We start from the raw sequence: 21,969 nt of genomic DNA, 5'->3' as shown, positions 1-21,969 counted from the left end.
ATATTAGAGTATAGATAGACAGATAGATATTAGAGTATAGATAGATAGACATAGATATTAGAGATAGATAGATAGATAGATAGATAGATAGATAGATAGATAGATAGATAGATAGATAGATAGATAGATAGATAGATAGATAGATAGATAGATAGATAGATAGATAGATAGATAGATAGATAGATAGATAGACAGATATTAGAGTATAGACAGACAGACAGACGGATAGAGAGAGATAGATATGAGATAGATAGATATGAGATGGATAGACTGGTGTGCATGGTGCGTATCATAGAGTAGTGCCTTCTTGAGAATTTCTTCAAGTTCCAGGAACAATAATTCTGAGAATCAATATAATATTTCTTAAAGTACAATAAGGTCCAAAGACTATCCTCTGTATTATTCACAATTCAGCAGCATGACTAGATTAGATGAGCCAGTGTGAACAGAGGTAACTGGGTTGAGATACGTGGTGACTCAGTGTGAACAGTAGATAGCACAGTGGTGCAGGAAGAACACAGATAAGGAGGAAATAGTTAAGACCCATTCACACATAGCAGTTACCGCTACAAACCGAATGGATTGAGGGTTTGTAAACATAATTGTCCGGTGTAAATGCCCAAACCATAAGGCTTGGGTTTCACTTGCGACATTTGGTTACCTACGAGTTGTCCCATGTTGGATTTTTTTGTGATTGTCACAAGATCACTCACAATTTTCATGGGAAGACCCTGAAGTCACAGCACAAGTCACTGTTATTCGGCAAATGAGATGTTTTTCCCCATACATCAAATATATTTAAAAATGTAACAATAATCAACCTGACTGATCATTATCGTGATAGATTGGCTTCAGTGCATCTTAGCTAAGGGGGATGTCGTGAGATTTCAGCTCTGAGGCCTCATCCACACGGCCGTGCCTGTAATCATGGCCCACAATTGTTGGCAAGGCCTGGCCCCCGACGGCCGCATTTTCGAGCTCCTTATATAGGCTCGCCAATTACGACTTATCTTTTATAGCACTGGCATCCTCATATTGGGTAGATTGACCTTTTGGGTTCCTTTACGCTCGAGGGTTCGTGTGCAACTGCGACAGGTACCAGCTAAAGATGAAGGATACTAGGAGGAGATGGACCCCTAGTTTCCTTGTGAGATTTCAACAGTAAGGTTTATATTTTCCTCCTCATTTATGTCTAGGTTCAATGTCACACCTATTTACCTTTCAGGATAATCAGTAGCATACTGTATCTTCTGAGTCATTGAGTTGTTATTACACCCAGCACTGGAGCAGATACCATTTATTCCATCTAATGAGGAAAAGTTATATCCAGCTGTTGTCACAAAGTACGTAGGGACACCGACCTCAAAGTACATGTTCAGACTATTCAAATAGCTAAGTACATAGGAATCCTGTGGAGAGAAGTCACAGAAAAATAAGATGCATAGAGGAAAATAGCATAAGCATTCCAATAACTTCAAAGGGCTGCAAAGGACTCCGCAGAATACGAGAGCTTTTTATGGAAGCCTGTGTTCTGGTCAAGCCAAAGCATCCCTAAGTACCCCATTAACAGAATACAGACTGCCCACCCGTTGCAGCCGCAGCCAGTTTTAACTTTCCTGACAGCCACATTTTTTTAATCTGACATGTGTCACTTTATGGAGTAATAACCTTGGAATGCTTTTACTTATCCAAGCGATTCTGAGATTGTTTTCATGTGACATATTGTACTTTATGTTACTGGTAAGCTTTGGTCGATACATTCAGTGATTATTTGTAATAAGAAACACAAAAATGAATCGCAAATTAGAATTATTTTTTTTTACAAAAACTAAAGCAATGTAAAGGTGAAATGTTATAATTTTACTTTTTTAGCACATATTCAATTTTAATCCTTTTTTTCTGTAACACAGTAAGTGCTAAGAGAGAAATGCAACTCAATGTTTATTACCCTGATTCTGTAGTTTGTAAAAATATCCCATATGTGGCCATCGTGTGCTCAGGCCTCAGAAATGAAGAAGCACCTTCTGGATTTTGTGGCCTCCATTTGATTATGATGTTTTCCAGGCACCACTATATGTTTGGAGAAGCCCCCCCAAGGAATTAATCTATTTGTGCAGTGATTTCGTCCCCACAGGTGTTTGATAGATTTTTCTATAATTGGACCATGAAAATTATATTTTTTCCAATAAGATGTAGATTTTGCAAAAAAAAAAAATCATTTCCACAAGGACTGAAGTAGAAAAAGCATTCAACATTTGTAAAGTAATTAATTTCTCCCGAGAACGGCAATACCCCATACGTGCTTATAAACTGCCGTTTGAACACATCATGGCTCAGAAGTGAAGGAGCGTCATTTGGCTTTTGGAGCGCAGATTTTGCTGGAATGGTTTTGCGAACACCATGTCGCATTTGCGAAGCCCCTGAGGGACCAAAACAGTGAAAACCCCCTCAGAATTGACCCTATTTTGGGAACAACACCCCTTACACCCCTTAAGGCATTTATCAAGGAGTGTAGTGAGCATTTTGACCCCACACGAGTTTTCCAGTTAATAGGCAGCAGATAATGCACAGTGAAAATTGCAATTTTTCCACAGATATGCCATTTCTGTGCACATTACTTTATGTTGTGCCCAGGCAACGCCACTGGGGACACATTTCATACATTGTTAATATATGTGGACATAAACTGCTATTTCGTCACACCGCAGGGCTTAGAAAGGAGGGAGCGCCATTTGGCTTTTAGAGCGCAGATTTTGCTTGGTAATAGTTTTGTTTGGGGTTTGACTGGTATTTCAGTTTATAATATGAAGGCATATGTAAGTTTGGCAGAGTATATTAGCATATTAGGGCATAATAAGGTGGTATAGTAATGCGGTACATAAATAATAAAATTATCCATAGATGTTTGGTACGCAATCCTTTATGCACAGACCTGTGTCGCACTGATAAATGGTTTTCTTTCTTATCCCTTTTGGAACAAACTCTGCACCTGCTTCCATTGGTTATGTTTGAGCCCTACACTTTCTGCTTCCCAAATATTAGGGCATTGATAACCACCTCTTGAAACACAAGAAATGTTCCCTCTGACCTGCACAAAGGCATAATTTTTCATCACCGCCTTATGGGAGCCATACATTTTTAAATTTTTTTATTATTATTTTTTTTATAGCTGTAGCCGTATAAGAACGTTTTTTGCTGGACTAATTGTGGTTTTTATTGGTATCATTTTAGGGTAGATGTGAATATTTTATCACTTTTTATAAAACTTTTTGGAGACAATGTGATCAAAAAACAGCAGATCTTACATTAGTTTCTTTTCTTTTCAATACGGCGTTGACCTTGCTGTACCCATACCATCCTAACTTTATTCTGTGGGTAAGTGTGATTATGGCAATACCAAATTCAAATAGTTTTTTTTTTAGGTTTACAACTTTTACACAATAAAATCATGTTTATTTGCCACTATATTCTGAGAGCTATATCTTTTTTGATTTTTCATGGACGGAGATGTATGAGCGTTTGTTTTTTGCGGTACGAGCTCTAGTTTTTATTGCTATATTTTTGGAGTACATGTGATTTTTGGATCACTTTTTATTCCATATTTTGGAAGGCTAGGTGATCAAAAACTGCAATTCAGGCATTGCTTTTAATTTTTTTTATGGTTTTCATCACTCGGGATAAATAACGTAATATTTTTTATACTCCAGGTCTGTTTATTAAATTTTTTCATCGTTTTTTCTAATGATAAAGGACTGGATAAGAGAAAAAATGCAACTTTTACTTTTCTTACTTGAAACTTACAAATTGTTTATTTTTCTAAAACATTTATTTTTTGTACTTTTTTTTTTTAAAGTCAGGGCCTTCTGTACATGGCAAACCTGGAGTACCCCTGTGATCGTGTTGCAGTGGGGGAGGGATGGGCTACAAAGCACTTAGATGCCATGGTCGCTAGTGACCACGGCATCTAAGGGGCTAATTAGCCAAGATCAGAGCTAGCTTTGATCCTGGCCGTTATAGTGTCAGCTGTAATATATAGCTGACACTCTCAGCCATCAGCTTGCTCTAACTGTACGGAAAAATGTGTGAATCCCTTGCCAACCATGATGTATAGTTACATCAAATGTCAGCAAGGGTTAAGCTATAGTGGTGCAGAGGTAGCAGTCGCACCCAGGCGTTGGTACCTGAGAAGGCACCTCTGCTGCATTAGAAGACACCAGTTTTATAAATGGCACATGGTAAGTGTGGGCCCTGTTACAGATTTTGCACTAGGGTCCATGAACTTCATATTATGACTCTGTATGGGACATTATATACGGTAATTACTGATATCCTAATATGATATTTAAAGTCATTCCATTGCCTTGACAAAGCTTTTTCTAGCTTTTGGGTGGAGAATTTTTTCTCTCCCACATCATTGAAGTCCCATAGGTCAGGCCTCATCTCTAGACATTGTATAATGGACTGCACCTTGTACCTTCCAGTAACTCTGCAGTGGGGGAGCCGATTTGTAGCTAGACTTTGACCCAATGTAATAAAACCTGCAGGTAATAGAAACAGCCCTGACAAAGCGAGTAGTATTTTAGGAGAGGAATGTATGTTTTACTTTCAAATAAATAAAATAAGGCGGCACTTAGGCTCTGCTCACATCTGCATTGGAGGCTCCGTTAGGAACCTCCGCCGCAGATTTGGTCATATTTGACAAGAAGAATAGCACAGAATGCAGAACTTATCTTCCTGTCAAAACAACGGACAGCACAACTGAACCCGACGGACCCCATTAGAAATACGTCATTCATAATGCTAGTGAGAACTTAACCTTAAAGGGAGAGACATGTCAAAATATAGTAGTAGTAATATATATATATATTTACTGCCACCCGATGCTAGATCTCTTGAATCAGCCACTTCCCTTTTCAGGCAAAGTCAATTTATCTTTGACATGCGCCATTTTCTCACCAGTGAACCACAAATTGTGCCCTCCTCCCAATGGCACCCTAGGCAGCTGCCTAGTCCTTATTCCAGTCCTGCTTGTAGAGACACTGCAGCTCGATGTTCCAGCATCAGTTCTGTGTGCTGTGCAGAGACTTCAAAAATCTCAGTAGAGCGTGAGCTCTGTCTCCTTAGTCCCCTATTCAGTAAATGTCACCTAGTCGTGCTTCCTAGACCTTGTGTAAGAGTAGTCTTAAATTATAATTTGTGCCACCCCATTACCCAACAGCCACCATTTTTACTATGGGGATAATACGTTTTTTTTGGGTTGTTATAAAGTTGGTGTTAACAGGTGGCAAATGACCTCAAACTGTTGTCATCGATTTTGTTTTGTGTTTAGCATCAATTTGGTTTGTTATAATTTCTGCAGATTTTTTTTATATTTACCAGAGGTACAGATAACTCCTGATTTAGGCCCACACGAGAATACATCATGAAATATATCCCACAGCAGAAGAGGAAGATGAATAAAACCATCTGTGAAGAGAGGACACAGCAGTCAGTAAGGATATAATGTCTTCAGATAAATAATAGTAAAATAGATAAGTGTGCGTGCGTGTGTGTGCCAATTATGGCAATACCATATATGTAGAGCACGGCTAATATGGACCCAGAGTTCTGTCCAAATGCTGGAAGGGTTTAGTACGTCATAAACTTTCTTGCTATCATTGTACACACACGACATATCATCAATAAGGTCTAATGGATTATTTGTGAATCAACTCATAAGAAATAGACCTTAGTGGCAAAGTAAACTTTAAATGGGGTTGTCTTCTGCTGGACTTTTGAGGTGGATTATTGTATCAGAGCCTGGACCCAATGGATGAACTCTGGGGGGCCTGTTTGACCCTATATGAAGTGCATGTAGAGATAGACATAGTAATGGATCTGAGGTGTGAGCAGTGGATTATACAATATGGTATATGAGATACGCGCAGTACATTACAAAGTGTAGGCCAAGAGGTTTATCCAGTGAATTACATTACATGGTATAGGAAGTAGCTGCAGTAGTTGCCCAATGTCATTTATGAGATGTGTGCATTGGATTACACAGAGACGGCATTACTTACTACTAGTACTCGGCTGAATGGATTCAGAATAATGGGGCAGTAGACCTTCTTCATGAAGGAGACTAGCAGCCCCTTAGATTTCTTCTTGGGTTTTTCAGTCTTGCCCTTGACACAGCAACAGATATCAAATCGATTTCCCTAGTGAAACAATACAGTGGATATAATAATAAATCAGATAGTAAGAGATGATGTACAATGTGATCTACAGGAAAACCATAACCCCACCCTCCCTTGATAAAATATTCACCCTGTAGCCACAGATTTCTCATATTACCTCTTGTCGCTTAGCATCCAAAGACACAAGGGCCACAAACATAGAGATCTGCAGGATGAAATCTAACAGGATGGAAAGGGCTGCATTCAGGGCGAACGTCCGAACAGCAGGCATATGTGTTAGGGCACCTGTACCAAATAAGATAGTTTAAGTTACAGATGTGTCCTTCCTTACCTTTTCTCCTATCTCAACATATCTTGGGATGTGTGGTGCGAGATGACCAACGTTTAAAAAAAGCAGGATTTCGCAAAACATTGTCACATGATGTGTATGCTATGTGTGGCCATCCAGAGGTTTTAAAGTGAATTGCAGCCTGTCAAGGCTTTTGTTAGCATGTCGCGATATAATATTTAATTTGTTTTGTGAGAAATTGGATTACTTGACCAAATTCAAGTTAAGGTAAAGGTGGACACATCTGTTTGACATGGCGCGCACCATTCTAATAAGGAAAAGCATGCCTGTATTGATACCGACTCCCTAGGAGACACATCAGCACTTAAAAAGGGACTGATTGCTTCATTAAATGTATTACCCAGAAAAAAGCAAAGCGACTCCGAAAGGCTGCAAAGCAGCATACTGGGGGCCACACCACCAAGAACTCTTCCAATCTGCTCTTCTCTTCGTTCTCCTTCTCGACGTTCATCTCTCTGAAACAAGAGCAACATTTATTTTACTGTAATAAGAACATACTGTGTTCAATATGGAGAGTTGTCACCAACCTCAAAAATACATAATTATCCTGGTGATACTCCATATGCTAAATTAACGTAAGGTATCTGCATATAGTTGTGCTAATATATGTTTATACACAGGCAAATAAATAGGAGGTTGGGTCCCTGGTGTCCTTTCTATACTGGGACAGGCAATTGTCCTCCACAGCTCCTTTATTCCCTTGTAGGTGAGGCATGACCCTTGGGAAGTTTATCTGGTCCCTGTTTGCTAACATTACGATGCATGTTGACATCTCCGATAGGGAAAGAAATGAAGTCAACATGAGCTGGAGCACCTCTTCTCATGGGCCCCATAATGGCTGCAGGGGTTGCCAGCATGGTACTTATATTCCTGGCTTCATCTTTGTGGTAAACTCATATATGCCAAGAAGACTATATCATTCAGTAACAATGAGGTTCTCAAATAATTTATTGTACCTGAAGTTCCAGGATAAAGATAAAGATGTTATCAGCTCCCACTGCTAGAACCAAGAAAGGCACAACTTCCACAATGATGAGCGAGGATGGTACCCCAATGTAACAGAAGAAACCCATGGATGAGAGAACAGATCCCAGTACAACCAGAATTCCACCCAGACCGAGGGTCACTTTAGAGTCCACCTGAAAAAAAACAATTTAATTACAATAGTCATAAACGGTGAGGCTTAAACAAATAAGAACATGAGTTTATTTGACGGGACTTTTCCATTTTTATATTAGCTGACAGTTCTTCTTCATGGATTTTGCTTGCTGGGGCTTGTTTAATGACAGGTCTGATTCAAACAACTCCTTCTCCTTTGCCTCACTAGAGGTGGTAGATATCCTACTTGGGCTTTGGAGGATCACCCACCACCAGTTCGGTGTCGAAACGCGTCACCCTATTAACCTTATTAAAGCTGGAATTACGAATGACCTACTGGATGACGTCTTTTATTTATGATGAAGTAACGCTATTTGGCTTCCACTTTTTTCCCTGGATTTATTGATATCAGTGGGCACTATGCAATTCTGCAATGGAAATGGGCAATTACACTGTTGTTCCACCTTGATGACAGCTAGGGCAGTCCCAGCAGTAGGCCGTCCGCAGTCTCTATAATCACTGCCATAGTGATAAATAATTGTCAGAAAAAAAATCTTTCAGCCAACATATAAAATAGTCAATACCACTGAATTAACATGCTCCAACCTGCAGATTTTTCCCCTGACATCATACCTCAGGAGAGGATCTGCCAAGGACCCTAAGACATCTGATGACATTATCTGATGCCGTATATGAATATACGGGCAGCATGATAGTAAAAAACATGAGGCGTCTCACCAGCACTCTCCGGCAGCTGCTGTACTCTCCGAGGGCGAGGGCAATGTATAGAAAGATTACCAGGTAACTGATGGCAAAGATTGGAATGTCTTCTGTGGTAGTGCGACTGATCTCATCCTCCAGAGATCTCTGTTGACAAGAAATTGTCATTAGAAATTATAGTACAAAAAGGAGAAAAATGTAACAAAGACTGAGGTGACATTAATAAGAAGTTTTTGAAGGTGAAACGATAAGAAACTGATAGGAAAATGTAAAGTGGGAGAGTGCTGAAAATGAAGAACAATTACATTCATTGATGAAAATTCCTATACTTGGTCAAGTTCGTATTCTTATCCATAAGGAAGGGTTAATGCTGGCGATATATATATATATACAAATAAATAAAAAATAATAATAAAATATATATTTATATATATATATATATACACATACATACATGATGGCGAGTAAAAGATTATCCGCACTCCGCTTATATTAAAACTTCTGTTGGCCCTACTGTCTTATTAGCGCTTTCCATACGAGGTCGCAGTCACCCCAGTCCCTGCTGTGCAGGTTTGAACGTGTTACGTCCATTTATTTGTGGCTGCGGTGCGAGGAACACTGGCTGCCCCACTTGTGATTTGCATGAAAGAAGAGCAGCGTGCAGTGATTTGATTTTTGTGCCTGGTGCTGATATTTATCGAAGACATTGTGCACAGTATGGAGAAAGTGTTTTGTCGCAAAGAAGTGTGTATGAATGGATAGAGAAGTTCAAGAAAGGTCGGACAAGTGTTAGCCATGAAGAAGGAGCCGGGCGCACGTCCACGACTGATGTCAACATTGAGCATACACGTAAACTGATTCTATTGTATAGACGAGTATCAGTGGATTATGTGGCAAATGAATCACGTCTGTGAAGAGGTGAAGACAGCGGTGCATTTGTGGCTCGCATCTCAGCCTAAAACATTTTTTAACTGGTTGCCGACACCGGACGAGAATGCTCGTCCTGAGAGGCGGGTACTTTGCGCATTAGGACGAGCATTCTCATCCTGTGTGACAGCCGTGTCCGCGCACAATCAGGAGCAGGACAACGGTTGTAATACACAGCTGCAGCCCTTCTCTAATGGCGGAGAGAAGAGAAACCTCTTCTCTCCGCCGTTAACCCCTTGAATGACGTGATCAAAGCTGATCGCGGCATTCAAAGTAAATAAGAGAAGGGGGGACTATCCTTTGATCGCGTCACAGAAAATCCCTGTGACCCAACAAAGCCCATAACTTGCATGGCCAGACAGCCCAGGGTCCATTGAGGCTGTCTGACCATATTTCCTGTTAATAGGGCATACTAAGGTATGCCCTAACAACTGCCTGTGCCTGTACTATGCCGGTACATTACAGTTAAAAAATAAAAATGAAAAATCCCTCGATGGGATTAAAAAAAAAAGTAAAATGTAAAAAAAAATCTATAATGTTAAATAAAAAAAATTGTAAAAAAAATACACAATTAATTAAACTTTTTAAAATATAAGTAACAAAACATGAAATAATATAGATATATTTGGTATTGCCACGACTGTAACAACCTGTACAACAAATGTATAATATTATTTATGATCAGTGTATGGTGTAAAAAAAAAAAATATTAAGACTGCAGCGGAACTGCTTTTTTTCTGCATTTTTGCCAAATTAAAAATGTATATAAATGAAACGATAATGTATTTGTACCAAAAATAGTACCTACATAAAGTACAACTTGTCCCACAAAAAACAAAGTCTCAACTACGTCGTACAAAAAAATAAAAGAGTTATGAGCGTCGAGATGCAAAGAGCGAAATATAAAAAAAATGTTCTGTCCTCAAGGCCAAAATTGGCCATGTCCATGTGGGAATTTGAAAGCTTGTTGACAGATGGACAAAGTGTATTGAAAACCAGGGAGATTTTGTTGAAAAATTATGTATTTGTCTTTTCTGAAAGTTGATTAAAATAAATTCTACTAGCAGAGTGTGGATAATTTTTGACTCGCCCTCGTATATACCGTATATGTATATCTTATTATTGAATTGATGAAATATTGAAATATTACTAATCGCAGAATTATTTTTTTTTAGGAAAGTATATGCAAATATGGCAAGACCTAGTAGAGCAGAGAAGGAAACAAGCTAATGAATAGAAATGTACATTCAGAATAGGTAGGAGGATACACAAATCGGAAGACACTTACTTCTGCCATGTACGCAAAGGTAAAGTTACTTTTTGGATTGTTCTTATATTCTTTCAAAATTTCCAGGAATTTCTCCTCCCAAAGCATCACATAGTCGAACTTGGGGTCAGAACGAGCGACATTGTTCAGAGAGATAGTCAAAATCAAAGCTTCCGATTCCGAAAAACCATTGTCTATGAGAACACAGGATAAAAGATTGTTAGAGATATAGGGATTAGCCATACTGAAAAGAGAGAAGAGGTACAGTGACACCCAAAAATTCTGAACTGTTTTTTACAGACCCCTGAATAGTAAACTATCTTAGGATCCTGTATCTCTTTTTGCAGTAAACATTACGCCACATGGTGTCATACAGTAGTGTGAACGCGATTTCCAAAACTAATAATACCCTTCGGGTATGTTCACACGCAAACTCAAAAACGTCGGAAAATACAGAGCTATTTTCAAGGGAAAACAGCTTCTGACTTTCAGAAGTTTTTTAAGCCACTAGCGTTTTTCGCTGCGTTTTTTACGGCCGTTTTTGGAGCTGTTTTCAATACAGTCTATGAATAACGGCTCCAAAAATGTACCAAGAAGTGACCTGCACATCTTTTTCGCGGCCGTTTTTTTACGCGGCCATTTTTCAAAATGGCCACGCAAAAAAAACGGCCTGTCAGAACAGAACGTTGTTTTTCCCATTGCAATCAATGGGCAGATGTTTGTAGGCATTCTGCTTCCGATTTTTTTGCTGTTTTTCTGCCGTTTACGGCCCAAAAATGTCTGTAAATAGCCCGTGTGAACATACCCTGTAAACACCCGAAAAACTGCCGAAAAATAGGAAGCAGAACACCTCCAAACATCTGCCCATTGATTGCAATGGGAAAAGCGGCGTTCTGTTCCGATGGGCCGTTTTTTTAACGTGGCCGTTTTGAAAAACGGTCGCGTAAAAAACGGCCGGGAAAAAGAAGTGCAGGTCACTTCTTGGGACGTTTTTGGAGCAGTTTTTCATTGGCTATAGAGAACAGCTCCAAAAACGGCCGTAAAAAACGCAGTGAACCACGCAGCGAAAATTGCGAGTGGCTCAAAAAAGTCTGAAAATCAGGAGCGGTTTTCCCTTGAAAACAGCTCCGTATTTTCAGACGTTTTTAGTCTAGCGTGTGAACATACCTTGAGGGTATGTTCACACGGGCTATTTTCAGACGTTTTTGAGTTTGCGTGTGGACATACCTTAAGGTTGTTTGACCTAAAATATATCAGTTTTAGAGACCTTCAAAAACAATACTTCTAAGACCATGAGGGTATGTTCACACGCTTACTAAAAACATCTGAAAATACAGAGCTGTTTAAAGGGAAAACAGCTCCTGATTTTCAGCCATTTTTTAAGCAAAGTCAAATTTTTCGCAGTGTTTTTTACAGTTGTTTTTGGAGCTGTTTTTCTATAGAGTCAATGAAAAACGCCCCGTGGGAACAGAACGCCGTTTTTCCCATTGAAATCAATGGGAAAATGTTTGGAGGCGTTCTGCTTCAGATTTTTCAGCCATTTTTCGAAAAACAAAAAACGTCCGAAAATAAGCCGTGTGAACATACCATTAAAGAGGCTGTCACCACATTATAAGTGCCCTATATTGTACATGATGTGATCGGCGCTGTAATGTAGATTACAGCAGTGTTTTTAATTTAGAAAAACGATCATTTTTGACGGAGTTATGACCTATTTTAGATTTATGCTAATGACTTTCTTAATGGACAACTGGGCGTGTTTTACTTTTTCACCAAGTGGGCGTTGTGGAGAGAAGTGTATGACGCTGACCAATCAGTGACCAATCAGCGTCATACAATTCTCTCCATTCATTTCCACAGCACATAGTGATCTTACTAGTGAGGGCCCATTCAAATGTTGCTATGGGTCCCAGCAATTTTCTAGTTATGCCCTAATGTCAGTTTATCAAATGAATGACCGACCATGTAATATAAAAGAGAGGCCGGGTTTGTAGCTCTCCGTTCTGGCTCACAAAAGGAAGTCCTGAGCTGGGTTCCCCTCAATGACGTTCAGATGTCCTTATAGGGCATTTGGAAATGGATTGTCAAGTTAAAAAACTGCTCGAAAAAGAATAATTTCTAGCTTTAATTTTTAAAATAAAATAAATAACCTGAATGGTTGCAACTGGGAATTGTTCAACTTTTTGCATTCCCCAATTAAATATAAAAGAGGTCCCAATTACAATATAGGCAATGAGAACTTATTACCTTTATAACCTCCGACGGCAAGGAAAGGGAAGACCGGCGCACCATAATCTGCCATGCAGCTCAGTTCCAGGTCTGTAATGTCCTTAAATGACAATGGAGAGCTGCAATAAAAAAAAATATTATTTGGATTAATTGAGTTTCTCTGCAGAGTGCCACCCCAACCCGGAACTAGCAGAATTGCCTGCACATTTGTGAAAGGGGTTGGGGTGGTGGAAAATAGGAAATATGCATTATAAGTAAGAATTCTAGGAACTGGTAGGGAAGAGGAGGTTAAGGTGACAATTAAATGAGTGATTGTCCATCCAATTCAAGGACCGAAGATGTTTTTATTGGGGAGAGGGGGGGTGCATCCTGAAAACCCTTGGGCACAAAGAAGCTTGTCCTGCACCAGTTCTAGACACTTGTCGGGACATATACAAAATGATATTCCCCACAATACTAGCAATTTTCCCAGTAGTACATACTTTTTGGTATTCCAGATAAATCCAGCAATTGAATGGTCACAAGCATGCTGGATTTATATTTTTTATATTATGTATTGGATTACTACAATTCTTTTCAGATATCTATGTTTGGCATTGCAGCTCGAGACTTACTTGACGCAGTACAGGAAATGATCCCTCCACCCCACACTGCCTGTTTCTCCAGACACGGTCTGCTTCACCTCTAGGTTGAACCTCGTTTTGTTGTTCTGGAAGTATTGCATCAGGCCATTCACAGCACAGTCTGTTGCTGAGGGATTTTTGGGATTCAAGGGTGCATAACAAACATCCTTCAAGGTGATATTCTTCTTATGCTTCTCTGACCACACCTGGTGGGGACAAAAAATGATCAAACATGACTGTTATGATGTAGAAGAGTGTTTCAGTATTAAGTTTCTCCACTTCTCAGGACACGTCACAAAAGTTTTTTATTAAGTAACCAACAGATATGAAATATGCAATATTCCACTTCATATTATGTTAGGTTGGCCCAGCGTTAGGACAGTTGCCTTGCAGAACCTGAATAAAAATGTGGTGGTGGCTAAACAGTAGATTGCGATCTACCGGCAGTTTCAATATAGGATCAGTAAGGGTATGTTCACACGGCCTATTTTCGGCCGTTTTTCAGGCCGTAAACGGCCGAAAAATGGCAGAAAAATCGGAAGCAGAACGTCTCCAAACATGTGCCCATTGATTTCAATGGGAAAACGGCATTCTGTTTTTACGCGCAAAAAAACAGCCGCGAAAAAGAAGTGCAGGTCACTTCTTGGGACGTTTTTGGAGCCATTTTTCATTGACACTAGCAAAAAAAGCTCCAAAAACAGGCGTAAAAAACGCTGCGAAAATGGCGAGTGACTTAAAAAATGTCTGAAACCCTACATCTTGTTGCTGGGCCACCAGGAAGTTCTCCGGCAGAAATGGCAAAAACTTCATCCTCATAGGTTTGCGTTGCAGTGTGCATTTCACAACCATTTTCTAGTGAATTACTCATTTGCGAATCATATAACACTTTTGAGTCTCAATTAGTCCTGTTAGCTGATGTGGGTCACACATACCCTCTGATAGCTAATATACACTATAACCTAAGCAGAAGGGTGGCACAGCAAGCATTGTTGCAGACAAGTGGCTACTATCGCTATTATAGGAGTGCAGGGGCATCTGAAAAAAGGACATGCAAATGTGATCAGCTGGATAGATCGGCAGATATCACACGGGGAAGCTGTGGGGGGCAACATATTTCAAATAAATGAGCGATTATCTAATATATGGTTGTGAGGTTTGTACCAGAGTGCGACCTGCGGTGCTTCACTAAGCGCCGTAGCTCCTTCATTTTAGGCATTGATAGGGGTCCCACTAGTTGGACCCTAATGTTTAGATATTGATTCGTATGCCATCAATAATTATGGTGGAAAAAACAAGTTAACCAACATTTAAAATAGTTAAAAAAATATAAAAACTGTCGCAGCTATTGCCAAATTTTACCGTAGGCATGCATATCATTCACTCAGCTCCTTCTGCTCTATATCATGCTGCCTGCAGATCAGACGGCAATTTTAAAATGACAGGTTCCCTTTAACTAATATTCGGTATACAGTCCGCAATGTAAAATCAAGCAGATTTGTAACATACAACCTTTATACCTGAACATTGTATAGTTGTGTATGTCTGACTGGCTGTAATCACTATATGTTGTAAGCAATGTGCCGTTTACGACCTTCATCAACAATGTTTTTCTATGTTTTATTATTGCTAAAGTTATTAGATATGTGGGCAGATTGACACAAATTCGGTAGAATCTGCTGAAATTATCGTCAGTATTTACTAAAAGGACTAAATCTGCCAACACCTTATAAGTGTTGTCCCACAAAAATAATTTATCACCTATCCTGATAAATGTGTGATCGTTGCAGGTCTTACCGCCAGGACCCCCAGCAATCATGAGAACGAGGATCCTGTGTGGAATGGAGTGGTGGAATATGCGTGCGCACTACAACTCCATTTATTCTCTGTGGGACTGAAGGTGATAGCCGAGCAATGTACTCCGCTATTTCCATTAGTTTAATTGGGAATGAATGGAGCTGTAGTGAGCAAACCTATTTACTGCTCCTTTCAAAAGGAGGACACAGTACCCTCGTTCTAGTGATTGCCAGGGGTCCCAGCGGTCGGACCTGAAGCATTTACTCATTTATCACCTATCCTATGAATATTCAAGAGATATTTAAGAGATAGCGTTCAACAGAATGCACACTTGGCCGAGCTTGAATGTTTATTTTAATGGGGAGAGGGGAATAAGCTGCTGTCAGACACCTATGGCAGTGGCTTATCTCCAGCAGTAACAAAGGATTGGGCACCTTAAAATCCAACCTGCTCGAATACACATAAGATCATCGCCCAATCCCATCGATAGCAGCAGGTTTGGCCGACTTTTCAGTCATGTGTATACCCAACTTAAAACTGGACATACACATAAGATAATTGTTGGACAAAATTGCCAATTTTGGCTAATTCGGCTGACCATCATTGGAAAATTATATGCGAACGATTGTTTGCAATGGTATGTGGCAGGCTATTGTCTGCCAAAAATGTGATTGGTAAGGTTGCATTTTTCCGGCCATGGTCAGCTGAAAATCTGTGTATGGTTTGATTGGCCTAATTCGGACAATCATTTTTTTGACATGTTAAAAGTTTAAAAATAATTATGACTCAATATGTATTTGCTCATCTGCTACAAGTACCGGCAACCACTTGCCGCCAGAAGAGCCTGACAGAAGGAGAGGGCTCGGATCCATTAAAGCTGCTGGGCAGGGTAAGGATTTATTTCTTCCCCTGCAGTAAGAACACTTTTGTGCTGTTACAATCACATCCCTATGATGTGATTGTAGCGGCGTTATAGTTTGCTCACTGCGGGGGAAGGAATTAACTTCTGTCTGTGATGGTCACTTTACTGGGGGTGCTGATGGTCATTTTACTGGAGGCACTGATGGTTACTTTACTGGCGGGCTAATGGTCACTTTACTGGTGGGACTGATGGTCACTCTACTGGGGTGGGGCTGATGGTCACTTTACTAGGGGGGGCTGATGGTCACTTGACTGGAGAGGGCTGATGGTCACTTGACTGGAGAGGGCTGATGGTCACTTGACTGGAGAGGGCTGATGGTCACTTTACTGGAGGGGGCTGATGGTCACTTTACTGGGGGGGACTTATGGTCATTATACTGTGAATGGAGGCTGATGGTAATTATACTGTGAGTGGGGGGCTGATGGTCATTTTACTGGAGGGGGCTGATGGTCACTTTACTGGTGCGACTGATGGTCACTTTACTGGTGCGACTGATGGTCAGTTTACTGGGGTGGGGCTGATGGTCACTTTACTAGGGGGGGCTGATGATCAGTTTACTGGAGGGGGCTGATGGTCACTTTACTGGAGGAGGCTGATGGTCACTTTGCTGTGTGGGACTTATGGTCATTATACTGTGAATGGGGGCTGATGGTAATTATACTGTGAGTGGGGGAACTGATGGTAATTTTACTGTGAGTGGGGGGCTGATGGTCATTATACTGTGAGGGGACTGATGGTAATTTTACTGTTAGTGGGGGGCTGATGGTCATTTCACTGTGAGTAGGGACTGATGGTCATTTCACTGTGAGTAGGGGACTGATGGTAATTTCACTGTGAGTAGGGGACTGATGGTCATTTTATTGTGAGTGGGGTGCTAAAGGTCATTTTACTGTGACTGGGGGCTGATGGCCATTTTACTGTGAGTAGGGTACTGATGGCCATTTTACTGTGATTGGGGCTGATAGTCATTATACTGTGAGGGGGCTGATGGTCATTTTACTGTGAGTAGGGGACTGATGGTCATTTTACTGTGAGGGGGGCTAATGGTCATACTGTGAGGGGGCAGATTGTGATTTTACTGTGAGGGGGGGCTAATGGTCATACTGTGAGGGGGGGGCTAATGGTCATACTGTGAGGGGGCAGATGGTCATTTTACTGTGAGGGGGTGATGGTCATTATACTGTCAGGAGGGCTGATGGTCATTATACTGTGAGTCGGGGCTGATGGTCATTTTACTGTGAGTGGAAGGCTGATGGTCTTTTTACTGTGAGTGGGGGGGCTGATGGTCATTTTACTGTGAGTGGGGGGCTGATGGTCATTATACTGTGAGGGGACTGATGGTAATTTTACTGTTAGTGGGGGGCTGATGGTCATTTCACTGTGAGTAGGGACTGATGGTTATTTCACTGTGAGTGGGGGGCTGATGGTCATTTTATTGTGAGTGGGGTGCTAAAGGTCATTTTACTGTGACTGGGGGCTGATGGCCATTTTACTGTGTGTAGGGTACTGATGGCCATTTTACTGTGAGGGGGGCTGATAGTCATTATACTGTGAGGGGGCTGATGGTCATTTTACTGTGAGTAGGGGACTGATGGTCATTTTACTGTGAGGGGGGGCTAATGGTCATACTGTGAGGGGGCAGATGGTCATTTTACTGTGAGGGGGTGATGGTCATTATACTGTCAGGAGGGCTGATGGTCATTATACTGTGAGTCGGGGCTGATGGTCATTTTACTGTGAGTGGAAGGCTGATGGTCATTTTACTGTGAGTGGGGAGCTGATGGTCATTTTACTGTGAGGGGGACTGACAGTCATTATACTGTGAGTGGGGGGCTGATGGTCATTTTACTGTGTGTGGAGGCTGAAGGTCATTTTACTGTGAGTGGGGGGCTGATGGTCATTTTACTGTGAGTGGGGGGCTCATGGTCATTTTACTGTGAGTGGGGGGCTGATGGTAATTTTACTGTGTGTGGGGGCTGAAGGTCATTTTACTGTGAGTGGGGGGCTGATGGTCATTTTACTATTAGTAGGAGACTGATGGTCATTTTACTGTGTGTGGGGGCTGAAGGTCATTTTACTGTGAGTGGGGGGCTGATGGTCATTTTACTGTGAGTGGGGGGCTGATGGTCATTTTACTGTGAGTGGGGAGCTGATGGTCATTTTACTGTGTGTGGAGGCTGAAGGTCATTTTACTGTGAGTGGGGGGCTGATGGTCATTTTACTCTGAGTGGGGGGCTGATGGTCATTTTACTGTGAGTGGGGGGCTGATGGTCATTTAACTGTGTGTGGGGGCTGAAGGTAATTTTACTGTGAGTGGGGGGCTGATGGTCATTTTACTATTAGTAGGGGACTGATGGTCTTTTTCCTGTGAGGGGGGGCTGATGGTCATTATACTGCGAGGGGGGCTGATGGTGATTTTACTGTGAGGGGGCTGATGGTCAATATACTGTAAGTGGGGGACTGATGGTCATTTTACTGCGAGTGGGGGATGATTGTCTTCAAGTGTTTTTTTCCTGACACTACTGTATACTAGTACCGCCAGAAGGCCTGATGAAACAACATATACTACTATGTATTCACTGCTTCTGATCTAATCAATTAAGGAATCTTATTCGATAAAACTGAATGAAAGACTATTAGGCCAGTAAGTAATAACCTATGTATTGTAATAGGATTCAAATTACACATCAGCATTCAAAGATGTCTTACTAGCTATACATATCCCATGTTTAAAATGCTTCCCCCAATGAGCTATTTGTAATGAAGTTGGAAAGCTGTCAAGGAAAAAATACCCCAAGGCCATAAAGCATTAACAAAATCAAATAATTTTGGTCTACATTCAAGATAAGGTTATGACATTAATCTCCATGAGGCACTGACCATAATAGCACACTTACCTCAATGCTTTGCAGCTTGATCTGCAGGTCCAGAAGTTCCAGTAGGATATCCGTGGAGAGAATTCCACTAAAATTCAGTTTTCCAAAGAACAGGGAGTTGTAAGAGTATTGAGGACGATTGTGAGCTGTGACGATTAGCTGGTTAGTTCTGAAAAATGGCCCAAAATTTGCATCATGGTAGTCCTTTTCCTGTCTCGCTCTACTGTTTGGTGCCGACCACAATTCAACAGGATCTGTAGTCAACTTAATTAACGCCATGCCCGCTGAGAGAACAACAACTATAACTAGAGAGATGCCAATGACCGTTTTAGGATAAGTAGCCATACGAGTGCCCCACCATTGAAATGCTTTCTCCAATGAGTGATTAGTTATATAACTCACGTTCTCTGAGCAGCTCAGGTCAGAACGTTGGACACGTGGTGACTCTTTGCTGTTTTTCTTGTCTTTCTTGCACTTATTTGCTGCACATCTTATACCCAAAAACACAAAAAATAAAAACAACAAAGTAGCAAAAACGACAATACTTATTATCAAGTACCCATCCATAGTACCTATCTTAAAAGGTCCTGGAAGTGGCACTGGTTGAGGGATTTTTGGGCATGCTTCTTTACAGTCCTGGCAAGTGCAGGCACTGCCTGCATCTCCCCCTGGTCCGACACTACAACTCCACACTGTGCTATTATGTGGCACAATAGCATCACCAACCTCAGTGCCATTGTCTATAAGTCTGAAATCAATAACAAGTGGTGCCAACCCATTACTGATGTCTCCTTGGAAGTCGAGCCAGCGTTGAGTGTTGCAAAATTCTGCTCCATATTTTCCACACATTGCAGAAATAGCAAACCCACCGGTGGAGGGCAAGCGAACATTCTTGCAGGAGTCAAAGGATTCCTCAGCAAAGCTGCGCTGATAAAAACACTGATACTCCAGTATAGCTTTTCTAATCACGCCACTGTCGTTGTAGGGCATTGTGCGGACGACATTTATAAAAGTGCTCTGATTCGGGCTGCAGGTGTTCTGGCAATGAATATTGGCAAAGTTTTCAGCACATGATGGGCATCGACTTAAGATGACCTTCGATAGTGCAAAGCTTTTCTGGAGGCTTTGTAGTTGTATGAAGGAACAGCAGGTAGATGTATCGTTGTCTCCATTGTAAAGCATTGGGCAAACGTCTTTCAGAAGCTCGAGATATGGCCCACTTATTTTCCTGGCTATTGTGTTTGATTCACAAGGAACGTTTGTATTAAGCAAGCCATTGGTCACCTCAGGATTAAAACCACACTCACCGTACATAGAACAATACCCCTCCTGCTTTATGGTGGTGACCCCAATAACCTAACAAGAGAAAAAGAAGGGAGCGGGCATGAAATATGGCAATATTCTACAATGTAATAATAGTAACAATACAATAACAAAACCGTATCAAAACCTAGTAGGATAGTACATTAAATATTAGCACAGCAGACAGGCTCAAAAAAACAAGTGAACTTTGTATATCGATAGAGTTCAAAACAGAACAAAAACACAGGAAAAAAATACTGTTTGCTAAAGATAAAGGTGAATATACAAAAAAAAAAAAAAAAAAAGCAAGCCAAATAAAGGATGAAGTCATGTAAATAGGAATCAGGGCTACCTAAACATATAACCGAGTGAATGATGCCTGGCTTCCAAAATTGTATTAAACCTATAAGGCTTTATTACTGAGAAGTCGCCATCTTTACCCAAGGCTTCTCGGGAACTATGGATGGTATAGGACGCTAGAATTGTGTAATATACAGCTCATATATGACCCTGTACGCAAATAAATATCAACATCAAACTATAGAGTGACTGTAGACTTTGATATTGATATTTGAGTCTATTCAGCACCAACAATAGCTCAAAAACCAAAATTAGTCTATTGGCACTCTTAAGTACATGACTGGCAAAAACCAAGCCTGCCAGGTTGTCACTTTCAGGCCACTGTATAGAGCACACATACCGCTAGAACTTCCACCGACAGATAGTATTTATGTACGTTCTGAAGTCCCATGTACCAAAAATACTGCCCGTTTCAAATGGATACCAACCTGAGGAGGGAGCACGGCCCCCAGTATCAATACTGTGAGAATCCCGGGCAGCATCTTTTCCCCTTCAGAATAGCCCAGGGGATGGGTGTCAGGAAGGCCGGATGATATCTGTGCCAGGAGCTGTGATGTTTAACTATACAAGCAAAACGTACAATGTAATATTGATCTGACTTATACTAGTTAAGGATTCTACACAGGAGCCAATTGGGAGTGACAGATGTGATAAATTCTGCTTCTTATTAACTAGGAGAGGAGGGGGTGAGGGGCACGGCTCAGTCTACAACATGCACTCACACAATGAGAGAGTGTCACTAAATAAATAAAGGCCAATTATCACTGCTGGACACTTCATCCTAATATATTAATACAAAAATGTACATTTAATAGCTCCTTATTTCCTCTGAATTTATTTTCTTTTATAGTCCATTCAATCAGAGTGTATTGGAGGTAAAATCTACATTTCAATCATACGGTGTACACAAAAAGTTGGCCAACTTTTAAAATATTGTGCTTCCCTTGTTTTGATTGATTTTTAGTTTCATGATGTTTTCTTCTTCATTCATGTCAAAAGCCAGGCCCCTGTTTCTTTTTTTTGGCTGGGCTTGTTAAGCAGGGCCCTGGTGCCTGGGAAGAAGAGGCGTCCGAAAAGAAGAGGAGTCGCCTAGAGACTGAAGTGGAGGAAAAGGGCCTGGGAACAGTAAGGGTATGTTCACACGGCACTAAAAAACAACAACGTGTAAACGCATAAAAAACGCTAGCGTTTTTGCAAAGCGCCTTTTAAAGTACATAGGTTTTTTATGCATTTTTCGCTGCGTTTTTGACACGTTTTTGGAACATTTTTGGGCGTGTAATTAGGACTCCCATTGACTATGGGAAGTATAGCACGTTTTTGGTGCAT

General features: G+C 40.8%; 1 protein-coding gene and 1 long non-coding RNA gene across 11 annotated transcripts in view; one reads left to right on the top strand and one right to left on the bottom strand.

The window, feature by feature from the left end:
- NPC1L1 (NPC1 like intracellular cholesterol transporter 1) overlaps positions 1 to 21,197 on the bottom strand; it is a 43,117-nt gene extending 21,920 nt beyond the window's left edge. The window contains exons 1-12 of the mRNA XM_075858660.1: positions 21,072 to 21,197; positions 19,003 to 20,337; positions 13,381 to 13,595; positions 12,785 to 12,885; positions 10,559 to 10,731; positions 8,362 to 8,490; positions 7,482 to 7,664; positions 6,866 to 6,980; positions 6,334 to 6,461; positions 6,060 to 6,197; positions 5,377 to 5,466; positions 1,219 to 1,409 (exon numbers count right to left, since the gene is read on the bottom strand). Of these exons, the coding sequence (XP_075714775.1) occupies positions 1,219 to 1,409; positions 5,377 to 5,466; positions 6,060 to 6,197; positions 6,334 to 6,461; positions 6,866 to 6,980; positions 7,482 to 7,664; positions 8,362 to 8,490; positions 10,559 to 10,731; positions 12,785 to 12,885; positions 13,381 to 13,595; positions 19,003 to 20,337; positions 21,072 to 21,125 (2,852 nt within the window). The 5' untranslated portion in view covers positions 21,126 to 21,197. The remainder of the gene's footprint in view (positions 1 to 1,218; positions 1,410 to 5,376; positions 5,467 to 6,059; positions 6,198 to 6,333; positions 6,462 to 6,865; positions 6,981 to 7,481; positions 7,665 to 8,361; positions 8,491 to 10,558; positions 10,732 to 12,784; positions 12,886 to 13,380; positions 13,596 to 19,002; positions 20,338 to 21,071) is intronic.
- LOC142749986 (uncharacterized) overlaps positions 1 to 21,969 on the top strand; it is a 239,287-nt gene that overhangs the window by 216,670 nt on the left and 648 nt on the right. For 8 of the 10 annotated variants that reach the window (XR_012882539.1, XR_012882543.1, XR_012882544.1 and 5 more), the window contains 4 exons: positions 5,380 to 5,491; positions 10,446 to 10,577; positions 13,369 to 13,563; positions 21,643 to 21,774. This is a non-coding gene — a long non-coding RNA (uncharacterized LOC142749986). Of the gene's footprint in view, positions 1 to 5,379; positions 5,492 to 7,487; positions 7,837 to 10,445; positions 10,578 to 13,368; positions 13,564 to 21,642; positions 21,775 to 21,969 lie in introns of those variants that run through there. The other 2 variants (XR_012882540.1, XR_012882545.1) reach the window with 2 other exon arrangements.

This window comes from Rhinoderma darwinii, chromosome 3 (assembly GCF_050947455.1).
Source record: "Rhinoderma darwinii isolate aRhiDar2 chromosome 3, aRhiDar2.hap1, whole genome shotgun sequence".
NCBI lineage: Eukaryota > Metazoa > Chordata > Amphibia > Anura > Rhinodermatidae > Rhinoderma > Rhinoderma darwinii.
Note: the sequence above shows the minus strand (reverse complement) of the source record. Positions and strands in the feature narration are given on the sequence as shown.